At 43.2% G+C, this 12,435-nt stretch overlaps 1 protein-coding gene across 2 annotated transcripts; it reads right to left on the bottom strand.

Annotated features, from left to right (window-relative positions):
• Positions 1–1,440: 1,440 nt before the first annotated feature.
• On the bottom strand, positions 1,441–11,288 carry LOC108088881 (serine/threonine-protein kinase WNK1). Of its 2 annotated transcripts, XM_017186875.1 has the most exons (12): positions 11,159–11,288; positions 9,492–10,881; positions 9,172–9,344; positions 6,310–9,112; positions 6,122–6,253; positions 5,575–5,637; positions 4,090–4,938; positions 3,598–4,017; positions 2,471–3,515; positions 2,326–2,390; positions 2,087–2,258; positions 1,441–2,031 (listed from the first exon to the last, which is right to left on the bottom strand). In XM_017186875.1, exons 2-12 carry the CDS (start codon positions 10,404–10,406, stop codon positions 1,901–1,903), a joined length of 6,768 nt encoding a protein of 2,255 aa, XP_017042364.1. In that variant the 5' UTR covers positions 10,407–10,881; positions 11,159–11,288; the 3' UTR covers positions 1,441–1,900. The 2 variants fall into 2 exon arrangements, with proteins under 2 accessions (XP_017042364.1, XP_017042365.1); XM_017186876.2 differs by lacking the exon at positions 5,575–5,637.
• Between the last annotated feature and the right edge of the window lie 1,147 nt (positions 11,289–12,435).

Here is a 12,435-nt window from a genome sequence, read left to right as displayed (position 1 = left end):
CAGAAGTTTGCAATATGATGTCATTTACGATCTGAAAAATCCGAAGTTATATATTAATTCATATATTTTTGATCGCAATCACCAAACGACTTGATTTAACATTAAAATCTGACTAGAAAAAAAATAGGCTTAAATAATTTCTCAATTGTTTTTATATTTTGCAGAGTAAAAGGTTATTACAATTTCAGTCAGTTTGCAACGCAGTGAAGGAAACAACTCAGTCCCCATAAAGTATATATATTCTTGATCAGCATCACCATCAGAATCCAAATACGTCTGTCCGTCGGTCCGTCTGTCCGTCTGTCTGTTTCTATGTAAACTAGTCTCTCAGTTTTAAAGCTATCTTGCTGAAATTTTCCCAAAAGGTTTGTAGTTATTGCACGCAGTATATAAGTCGGAACGAGCCGGATCGGCCGACTATATTGGATAGCTCCCAAACGAGAGAATGAAATAAAAAATTCTCAGTCAGCTGTTTTTGATCAGATTGATTGAACAACTATTGAATTTCGGATTGTATTTTATCAAAATCGGATAACTCTATCAAATAGATGCCATAGGAGAGATCAAAAAATATATACATAAATAATGGAAAAAAAATTATAATGTCCTTGTTTTTAATCCCACAAGCATGATTTTTGGAACATCATGTTTTTTAAATAGTCTTAAATCGAGAAAAAAAAAACCTGAGAACCTGCCTCAACACTTTATTGACAATGTTATAAGGATCAAAACAACTACACGAAAAATCTTATTAGTTAATATTTGTGATGACTACAAGGGTTATAACCTTTGGCTCTTCGAAGCTACCTTCCTTTTCTGTTTTCAATTGTCTTACTGTTTTACTACACATGTTCACCAAGCGATCGTTCAAATCACTTTTTACAAATCTTGAAAGCGATACAACAAAAATTGTTTCAAGAAAAATGTGTTTTAATGTTATTCCTGCCATTTCTTCCTAGAGGGATAACTTTCGAATGACATAGAACAGTGTTTCCCAAACTTTTCGGGACCGCGACCCATCTACACAAAAAATTGAAAGATCTATATGACAATTAGTACCCACCAAAAATCTACCCGCGACCCACCAGTGGGTCGCGACCCACACTTTAGGAAATACTGACATAGAAAATCAAAAAATCCTCTTTTAAAATACCCTTTATATGGTTAAGAATTATAAAAATACGTTGATTTTCTTACCTCCAAATGTCTAGTAGAAAATAAAAAGTTTTTTGAGCTACATTAATGTGTTTTTTAAAAGTAATACAACAAGAGCTTTGTAGATCGAGCTTTTTAATGAAATAATGATAAATTACTTTTTACTTTTAAATCTACAAAACAATTGAATTGTTTGTAGGCGATAGCAGGATGCCAATACTCCTTCATTGTACTTATCTGAAATTTATTGGACAGCCGACCCTAATCAAGGTGTAAAAAGAAACGTTTCGGTATAATAAGTTATTTATTTAGTAACTACGCAGTATGTATACATCACTTTGAATAGATGATGACTAAATATATGTAATATTCCTATAGGCATTGTTATATTATTACATTATCGAAACTTTTATTTACAGTTTTTCACTAATAAAATGTACAATTTTCTTAAAAAGTTCATAGAAAAATTTAATATTTATTTTGAACAAATAAACAAAAGCCAAGATTGGAAATTAGGAAATTTTAATCAAAAGTAGAACAAAAAGAAAAATATAAAACAATGGCATATCAACAAGAAGCGTTTGACTAATATTTACAGACAACCCCGTAACATTCGACAACTTTTTACTTAAATCTACCTCCAGATCTACGTCCTCGTACTCGAGCCAATTATATTGCCGAGAACATAGAGTAGAGCTGTTATTATGGCTTGTCAAAGGTGCATAAAGCAAAACAGTTAGCGCAGTTATGTGTTTGCGGAGCTAGTGGATGTCGAGTTCGATGAGGACGGAGCTGCTGGAGCTGCCAAATTAGTTGGAAGCTGTGCGGCAGCTGCTGAATAGTAAGCTGCAGTCGCTGGAACGTTTGTGCTAATAGCTGAAAATCCACAATAGTTAGAAAATGGTTTTTACTACTTTCTTAGAAGACTTACATTGGCGTAGTGCCTTTTGAAACTTTTCGTATTCCACATAATGTTTAAGACGCAGCTCGTCCTCTTCTATGAGTTGTCTTTGACGCAACAGCAACAGCCGTTGGTGCTGGTTAGTTCCCAAGCGCGTATTGCACAATTGATTTACTAACGAGTCTAAATTGTGCTTTATATCCTGGGAAAAAAAAAACAATATATTGTAAAATGTAAAGAAGCAGGTATTAGGTAAAGGTGGATCTTACAGATTGTATATCGCTTGGTAACAAGTGCGGATGTGTAGCTGCTAGAGAAACAGGCTCTTCGGTAACTACAATAGAAAGTACCAAAAAGTACCAAATTAATTAATTAATTATTGATTATTTTGTTTCTATATAATATTTTACATACCCTCCCCAGACGATGCATTAAAAATCGGCTGCATAACGTGTTGCATGGGCTGTGCAGGCTGCTGAGATGCCATCAGAGGCGACTGTTGCAACAAATGACTGGGGACAGCTCCTGAAAAGTTTTGGGGCGCGGCCACATGAGCTCCTGTCTGCTGGTTGTAAATTCCAGGAACAGTTTGCTGCTGCATGTGCGATTGCATCTGCAATTGGTGCTGTTGTTGCGAGATCATTTGCTGCTGGGCCGACATAGTCTGCATGGGTGGGAGCTGATGCGGCATTCCCTGGGCCATGCTCACCACCTGAGGCGGAAGCGAATGAAGCTGGTTGGGTTGTGTTTGAACAAACTGATGTTGCGGATGAGGCTGCTGTGTGCCCGGCATGTTAAATTGTTGCGATCCCTGCTGGGATCCTTGTTGCTGTTGCATTAGGATCTGTTGCTGGGTCATAAGAGGCATCTGGTTCTGTTGCTGCTGCTGTGGCGGTATCGGCTGCATCGGTATGGATTGCGGTTGTGGCTGCTGCTGCTGCAGAGTATTTGCCATCGGTGGATGGCCGTTTAGTGGTGTTTGCTGTGGCTGTTGTGCTAAGTTCGAATGCACAATTTGCTGTTGCGGCTGTAGATTGGAAATTGGTTGCATTTGGGTGCCATTCTGACTAACAACTTGGGGCACCACTATGCATTGAGCCCCTGCTCCACTGGTGGAAGTCGAGGTTCCCCCCGATAACTGGTGAATCGGCTGGGGCTGTTGGTAAATCAACTGAATTCCGTTAATGGCCAGCGGAACATTTTGAATGGGAGAGCTGATGACTTCTGTTGGAGTATTGACCACACTGCCATTCTGTACCGAGCCATGGGTGTGCATTTGGCCACCAGGGCCAGCAGCTTGTAGGTCAATTTTTAGTTGGCCTTGTGCAGGTTCCTCCACACCGGTTGAAGTTTTCTGCTCCTGCACACGACTGACACTAAATCGTGATATTTTTCGGGCACTCGGATTTGCGACCTCTTCGACTTGCTTTGGCACTACCGACAAAGTGACTGATGCAGCCTGTAAATTTAAGAAATCATTCATCATAATTATATATTTTTGTTGACAAGGAGAGGAAAATAGATAAGACTTCGATTCTTACATCTTCAGCATTTTCGGTATTTCGCAAGGCTGCCAATTTCTTTTCTAAATCTGCTATTGAGTTCTGGTTAATTGATCCGTTGCTGGGATTTCTATGCGGAGGATCGCTGCTGTTGGTCGCAATTGATGTGGTAGATGGTTTTTCCAAACTTGGCTGCTTGGACAGTTGCTTCTCGTGGCTCGTTCCTATGGTTATGCCAACTGATGCTTCAGTTGGAGTCGGATCCGAGTTACTGACCGTACCCTCAAGATTAGTGGCAGTGTGCAAGTGCACATCGGAACCCATGCTGTTGTCGATGGAAGTGCGACGCGAATTGTAGACGGAGGAGCCAGAGCCCCTGGCGGATGTCAGAGCTGCAGTGGGAGTATTCTGACCCACTGAGGCTGTCGAAGCTCCAGCTCCGTTGTTTGACTTGCTTATCTAAAAAAAATTAAGTAATTAAATTGGATGGGTTCCTGAAAGTTTTTTCTACTGGAGTTATTTTAATATTACCTCTTGTGTTTGGTGTTGTCCAGAAGCCTTCAGTGAGGACATCGCCGGCGAGGCCTGGTGGGGAGCTCTGTTATTAATTGAAGCCACTACGGCTGAAGCAAAAGCGTGGGCGTGAGTTATATTTTCGAGTTCTATCTTTAACTGCTCTAGAGTGTTGGCAGCTCCGGTACCCTGGGCTGCCCCTGCCTGGGCTGTCTTTTCTTTTGTCTTCTCAGCTTCCACTGCAGTGGTTTGCTGAGCATTCTCCGAAGGTTCCAGTGTGGCCTTGTTGGGCATGTCAAATGTGATCTTCACTGCGGTCAAGTCGTCCAGACTTCTGGTGTGTTTTAAATCCTCTTGAATCTTTAGGTGACGATTCAAAGGCAGATTAAGGCTGCGAGGAGCGCCTCCACCAGTAGACTCCAAAAGCTTCTGCATTCTAGCGATTGCAAGGGAGCAAGGTTTTTGTTGAGCAGTCTGTGACTTATCCCTGCCATCGTCGAACGGCGGTTCCGGGCCAGTCGGAGTTATGTTGCTGTCTGGCATGTAGTCTATTGACAGCGAAGTGTATTCCGAGGCTGTGCTTGTCTTTCGAGATACGGAACCAGACCCAATGGTTACGTCATTGCTGCTGTTTGGCGCATCCCTCGATGCGGTTGATGAGGAAGACATGGTCGAAGTGGTTGTCGGCGGAGTTCCAACATTTAGCTGGGGTTCTTGGGAGTTCGTTATGTTGGACACATTTGGCCTGGCCTCGAAAGTCAGGTTGGGGTTCGATGGTTCCACACCTCCCCCGCCAGAGGGCAGCGTTTCAACACCATGAATAGTGGGTTCGAACATCTTAGTAATGTCGCTGGCGGTTTCATCCCGCTAGAATAAGTTTTTTATATGTAAGTTAAAATAGTCAACCAAAAATTAATAGTGCCATTACATTTTAAATAAAAATTTAAGATTTTAAGTGAAAGTGAAATAAAATTTATTTATTAATTCCACTTTTTAAAAGGAGCAGAAAAAATGTAATAATGTTCCTAGTTTAGGCTTCTAAAATGAAGTTAATATAAATGAAGTTGATGCAAAGTTTAAATCTCTTACATTTTCAGGAGTTTAAACAAAAAGGGCATTTGGCTGATAAAAAAAAACCTAGTTTAACAGAAACTAAATCTTAAAGTTTTTGTAACGGGCGTAGTACCAAAAGTTATTGTAAATATATGAATAATATTTTTTTTTTAAGATCCATATAAGTAAAATTAAAGGAGTCGAAAATAAAATTTGTAATTTAACTTTTAAATTTAAACTTTTATATTTTGTCTATAACTGTGGAATCTTATTTTAGGTGAATTATTAAAAATAATTGAAATTGAATTTACGAGAAAATATAAAGTTCACGTCAACATAAGTTATTTTCTGAATCAAGTCTAAGAATCAAAGAAAAATCCTCAAAGGGAAAGAAACATTTTAGCTAGAAAAAATAAGTGTTTACATAAGCCCAGTGCACTCAACACTTACAGATCTATGTCTTTGGTGTGACCTAAACGTGGAACGCTGTCGAGTTAGAGACGCGTGTCGGACCTGCTTTGTTATAGTTGGGATAGACAATCAAAAAACATGGATTTTGTGATATACATATTAAAAACGCTTAGTTAAGTAATTTACGAAACCGTTATAAATAAATTCTTTAGTATCAAATCCCAGATTTTCAGAGCAAAAGAAAGAAGTCTAAATGAAATGTGAATGAGGTGTGAAATACCCGAAATAAACTTGTATAATCTGTAATAGTAAAATTCGGCTATGGACAAATACATTTATGTTTGTAAAAATGTATTCCTAATGCGTGTTAAACACTTTTAGGGTTTAACATTCCCAAAAGATCGGATTGGCCTAAAATAGATCACCCAGGAAATTATGGTTTTATACAAATTTCTAAATTCAAATCGGAGAATTATTTGTTTTCATCAGTACTTGTTGATCCAACAAACAGTATTCATTTCTGCGTTTTATGAACGCAAAGGTCTCGTACGAATAGTTTTTCTGTGAGTATTGTTTAGTGATGTACCTTTTCAATATTGCGGCGATAATTGGTCGGTATAGGGATTTGATTGGGATTCTGTTTGACTTGCTCAACAATTTCATTGATCATTTCCACAAAAACTGTACTTTGGCAATTAGAAAGCAAATCTTGGGCGATCTGAAAAGTAAAATAGTAAATGGTTAAATGTTTTTAGAATCAGGGATTTTACTTACCAATTTATTGGCGATTTCAACCGGATTAACATCCCCAATGTCGAATTTGAATGTAATCGTTTTCAGTTTATTCTCCATGTGACAATTGATGACGCTACCCTCGTCAACACTGGTTACACTTAGCTTGGGAATCCTTTCGTTGCCGCTCCGGTTGGAGCGCCTTGGTTTCTGGGAACGGTTCGCCGTGCTTTGTTTCTGCTGCTTTTCCGCATCTACAGATGCCTGGGTCTCTACTTTGGGTGCACCTTCAATGTTTATTTGGGAGCTATTTACTGACATGCCTTCAGATGCGCATGCCTGTTCCTGGCTAACCAAGACTGGCTGTGGATTTTCCGGCTGAATCAGGACTTGTGATGTAATCTGTGTATGTAATTCTGCTTGAGGTTGCTGTAGCTGTGATTGTTGCTGCTGTACAACGGGGGGCAGCTGTGGCTGAGGTTGTGCTTGCTGTTGGACCAAAGGCTGCTGATGCTGGACCAAAGGTTGTCCCTGCTGTTGGTTTATGGGTTGCTGCTGTGGTTGTTGCTGCTGGGGTGGCTGGCTGTGCAGCAGCTGCTGCAATTGCTGTTCCAAGGGCATGGACAACTGTATTGGTTGCTGTGTAGGCTGGGGCACAAACTGTGATTGCTGCGGAGGAAGTGTTGAAAAACCTCCATGTTGCTGCTGCTGGGAATCACTAAGCGCCACTTGCGGAGTCTGCTGGTTGTAGGTCTGCGGTAATGTTTGCTGCATTGCAGGCGCCACTGAAGTGGGTGGCACTTGCATCTGAACTGAAATTTGCATAGGCTGCTGATGTTGCTGCGGTGCCATCACCTGCTGTGCTGCAGGGATTATTTGCTGGTGTTGCTGCTGTGGCATAGCCTGCGCGTATTGCTGCACGAACTGTTGCTGCTGTTGAAGTTGCTGTTGTTGAATTTGCTGCTGTTGTTGCTGCTGGAGCTGCTGTTGTTGAAGCTGCTGCTGCTGTTGCTGCTGTAGTTGTTGAAGTTGATGCTGGGCAAGCTGTTGCTGCAATATCTGTTGTTGGTGCGAGACCGCTGCTTGCTGTTGCTGCTGTAAGATCTGTTGCTGAATTTGAAGTGGCTGCGATAATTGTTGCTGCTGGCTTGTCTGCTGCATGGCATATGCCTGTTGCTGCTGCGCAAGTTGATTTGGATGTAGTGCAACCGGCGCCTGTGGTTGTTGCTGGAAATATTGCTGGGCCTGCTGCTGTGCCATTTGTTGCTGCTGCGCCAGGTCTTGCGTCTGCACATTGGTGTGCATAAGCTGCTGTAATTGCTGTTGCAAAGGAATTTGATGGCTCTTTTGTTGATCAGCCATTGGTTGTGTTTGTTGCTGTGGCTGCTGTTCGTGCTGCTGTGGCGGCAAAACTGTTGGTGTTTGTTGCTGCGGAACAGTTTGCTGCACTTGAACTTGCTGTGGCATCTGCTGCATTATTTGTTGCTGCTGTTGTTGGTTGACCTGCTGCTGCTGCACCATCTGATGATTAACGGTGGGTGCAGCGGGTTGCTGCTGCTGCATCTGTTGGGTACCTGTCGGAGAGATGACCTGGTTGTTGCTAATCTCCTGCATCGTCGGATTCGGGTTTTGATACGAGGCGAGCTGCGGCGGTTGAATGTAGTGCACGGTTGGCATCTGTTGCATGGGAATGGCCGATGAGGCAATAGCCTGCGGCTGCACCGGAACCAACTGCGGAACGGCTCCAGGAACTGGACCCTGGACAGGCTGCTGAATGCCGCTATTCGGGATCGAAGTGTTCGAGCGTGTGGGCAGTTGCTGCGGCTCAACGCTGTTCGTGGAAAGAGCTAGGCTTGTTTCCGAATCTGTGTTGAGCAGGTCGTACCTAAGCTGCAGGCGCTGATTCCACTTCACGCCATCTTCCTCGTCTTCAGACTCCTCCTCTTCTTCCTCATCTTCGTCGACATTTGTAGGCAAACTCTCGCGTTGTTTCTGCAGTGCTAATTTCTCCAGGCGCGACTTTTCGTTTTGGAGCTTAATTTGGGTTTGACGCTGGGCCCGCTCCTTAAGCAACGATACGACTTGTACCTTCAGTAGTCGAGCTACAGCTCGAGAATCATCCTCCGATATAATATTTTCTTTCATCATTTCCTGCGCGATCTGCTCGTACTCGTCGTGCTTGATGTTGTACTCGAACTGAATCGCCTCGTTCTCCTTGTGGCGGGACGAGCGCTTCTTGGGATCCATGAAGCGCAGTCGAAACTCGATAATGCTGATGCTTGGATCGGAAAGGAACTGTTCTGAGGCAGTAGGCTCCACGCGAATACCGATGTCTTCGTCGAAGAACTCCGATTCCAGAAGCTCATTGCAGCTTGGACGATCCTCTTTCTTTAGTTCAATGCACCTCTCGATGATGTCCCGCACGTTGGGATCCTCCACCTTGGCCAGTGCTGCGGGCTTAATGCCCGAGATCACCTTCTTATAGATCTGCGCAGGACCTTTGCACTCGCTGTATGGATATTCGGAGATGGCCATCTCCAACATGCACATTCCGAACGCATAAACATCCACCGACTCGTCATAGTGCTCCTCGTACATTTCCGGGGCCATGAACTCCGGAGTACCAATCACAGATTTTGCGTGGGAGCGGTTTTTCAACGTTGCCAGGCCCAAGTCGCCGATTTTAACACTACCAGTGGTGCCAGTTATAAAAATATTATCACATTTCAAATCACGATGAATTATAGGAAATTGACGAGTATGCAGGAAGTTGAGGCCTTTCAGGATCTGGCGACACCATGACTTCAATACCTTTGGGTGTATTTTCTTGAATCGTTTCAAATAGCTGTAAGTAAATGAAGGCTTGTATTTCTTACTACAATTCAACCCTAAATAAACGCTTACGATTTTAAAGTTCCAGATAACATTAGCTCGGTGACTAGTACTATATTCTTCTTGCGGCCTATTGGAAATTCCCAATACGTATAAAAGCGCACTATGTTCGGGTGCTGAAGTTTCTTCAGCATGTCTGCCTCCTCGCGGAATCTGGTGCGTTCGCTTTTCTTCACTTGCTTGTCCTATAAAGTTGAAAACAAATATTGCATTTATAGAAACGAAAGTAACATTGGGATTTTTTCTTATTTTAAAACTTTGACTACATAATAATAATAATAATAAATTTGTTTAAAATATTTTAGTGAATTGTCTATTATTATTTAACATACCAATAATTCGCACCAGGCAACTGGAACACCCGTCAATGTGTCCAGGCCGCGATAAACGGTTTTAAAGGAACCGCGTCCGACCTCCTTGTCGTACTTGAAGAAACGACCGCACGGAGACATGGCCACCGGATCATCGTCTTCATCGCTCTTGCTCTTTGTAATCGATGTGGCTGAAGATGTGGTGGACACCGTTGTTGTGGAGGGCAGCAGTGATGTAGATGCATCCGTGGAGGACCCGGTGACAGTAGCTTCCTCCGCGCTAGCCTCTGCGCTTTCCGACTTCTTTGCTATATCATCGATGCTCTTTGGCTGCTTTTCGCTCTGAATCTCAGTATCGTCTTTTTCCTCGACCTGGAAACCAACGCGCTTGACGCCGCTCGAGTGCTTCGTGGAGGACTTCAATGGCACATCGTCTTCAGTCTTTTCGATCGTAAGACTTCGTGACGCTTCGGTAATAATGTTGTCGATGATGCCGGCCACCTGGTGGGCGGCGGCATCCGTAGCATTTGACCGAGTAGGCGTGCGGAACTGTTCCTCAAGGTGCTCCGCCTCTCGGGACAGCATCTCAATGTTGTCATCATAGTCACGAGGGAACTCCGTCTCAAGCTCGACGAACTGTAGTGGATTGGTGTTCCTGCCCGACTGCTCCACATTTTTTCGCACAAACCGAATGTTTTGGACGAAGTTCGCCGTTAGGGTCGTGGGCGTAGTCTTGGATGAGTGTAGAGGCGCCTGCTGCTTGATTAACGGCTCGATTACCGTGTCCGAGGAGGACTTCCTGGCCTCCATTTTTTTTGTGTCTGAGACAACCGCTTGGGACGTCCCCTTGACCGTCTTGTCTTTTTTAGGATTGCTCGAAGCTAAACCAGTTTTCTGGTGGCTCTTGGCATCTGCAGGCTCTGTATTGCCATCCATTTTGTCCTCATTGTGTTCCCTGCGCTGGTTCTCCTGTGAGCAAAGCACCTCTACATCGGTTGTTTGCTGTTTGTTCAGAGCGCCGTTGTTGTTATCATTGACCTTTGGTGCGTCGACTTCGTTTTTCGTGTTTACCGCCGTCTTGCCGGAAAGGGAGTTGCTTGAAAAGCGTCGCAGCACCCGCACAAAAAGATTACTTTTGCTGGAAGCCGGTGTTGTGTGAGTGGTGTGCAGCGTGGGCAGAGAGGAAGCTGGCTCGATGGGTGATGGTTGAATAGATGCGGTGCTGCTGGTGCTCGTGCGTGCAGAAAGTGCGTCCTGCTTTCGATGTGGCTTTCTGCTTAGTGCGTCTTTTAGTTTTGATGTCGGGTTTGGGTTTTGCCTAGAGGAGGCAGACCTATTAAACGAACGGTGTCCCGACTTTTGTATATTAGCTCCCTGCACAGTTTGCTCCTCGCTAGAAATGGAGGTATTCCTGAAAAAAATAAAATAAAGTGTCAGTTATTTATATTTTTGCCTAGATAAATTAAATACAGTAAATATATTGGACTGTTTATAAACAATTATTGCGAGTTACGAAAGGTTTCATGTGTCAACTTTTATTTATTGGGCTAAACAAAGCTTACGAAACTACATAGTGTACACTGTACATGTAGTGAACAACACACTATTTACTATTAATGAGGAAAATTTTTTGGGACTTTTAAAACGGCTGAGAGGTTACCAATCAATTATCTCTGACTTCAACTTACCTTTGAGGTTGCGTGGTGCAGGAGGTAGTACCATCTTCGCTGATGGCGCTTCCCTTCCGAGCACGGTTCGCAGGTACGACCTCTTGTTGTCGTACAAAGTCGCAAAGGGTTTGTCCAATTTTGCAAGATTTTCAGCAGCAGACCACCACGTTTAATCTAGAACGATAGGCATGACGTTCGGATGAGTACTGGAGGGCAGGGGATTCAAGGTTAAAACCAAGCCAGTTTTTAGTGGAAGGGGGGTATTGACAGAAGCAGGAAAAGGGGCAGTAGCAGATGGGGCGACCATCCCACCCATTTGTGTTCGTTGCTGGGTGCCGACGTCTGAAATATCGCTTACAGCTGGGTGGAAGCACCACCATCTCCTGGCGGCCGAGGTGTACGCTTTCCATGAATCACTAGTTTCGATTGCACTACCGTTCGTCACTTGTTCTGCTCTGCTTTTCTGTTCTGTCGCGAGGGATATACATATGTGCGTATGTGCGGTACGCTGGCTATACATACATATTTATGTACATTTGATTCGGGGCAGGAAGCATATGCAACGGCTATGATGTCATGGTCCCGCTCCACTCCTTCCGGAAGTCCTCCGCTCGACGAGATTGGGATTTGGGTTGGGGACTACGGCTCGCACTGCTACTATCCAACCGTTCGCATCGAGGTTTTTTGGTAACGATTGTGGTGTTCAAAGGTAATACGAGTTAGAAGGTTTTCATATTACAACGCAGGGGGTTTGCCTTTCCTCCGAGGGATTCGGTCGCCGATACAAGGGTGAGCAATTGCATGGGACGCGAGCGAGAGTCAACGAAAAATTAAAGTATTTAGCTTGAAATTCCCTTTACTTTCACAAAAATTTTACAAAGCAACTGGGTTTACTTGTGTTCGTGATATATCGATAGCGCATTATTGTTACACAAGTGTTATCGGCGGTGTTGCCACCAGGCTCGCTGTTGTCGTTTCGGCTAATATATATGTTATGCATTTAACAGGTATGCTAGCTGGCCTCTGTTAAGCTAAATAGAGTGGCGTCAGCATTTGAATCGATATAAATTACGCCAAATTTTCGAAAAAAAAAACTTAAAAATTAGTCAATGACCACTGCGCTTACATAGAGATAGGATGGATAACCAGTAACTTACTTAAAATTCTATAAACTATGCCGGCTAAACCGACTCGGCTGATAATCCTGATCTGGAATATGCACATAAATGTACATATGTATGTACATACACCAAAAGTCCTCTAAAAAAATGTTGGATAGTTTCTAAGCAGATTTC

Source organism: Drosophila ficusphila, unplaced genomic scaffold (assembly GCF_018152265.1).
Source record: "Drosophila ficusphila isolate 14025-0441.05 unplaced genomic scaffold, ASM1815226v1 contig_106, whole genome shotgun sequence".
In the NCBI taxonomy this organism is placed as follows: Eukaryota; Metazoa; Arthropoda; class Insecta; order Diptera; family Drosophilidae; genus Drosophila; species Drosophila ficusphila.
Note: the sequence above shows the minus strand (reverse complement) of the source record. Positions and strands in the feature narration are given on the sequence as shown.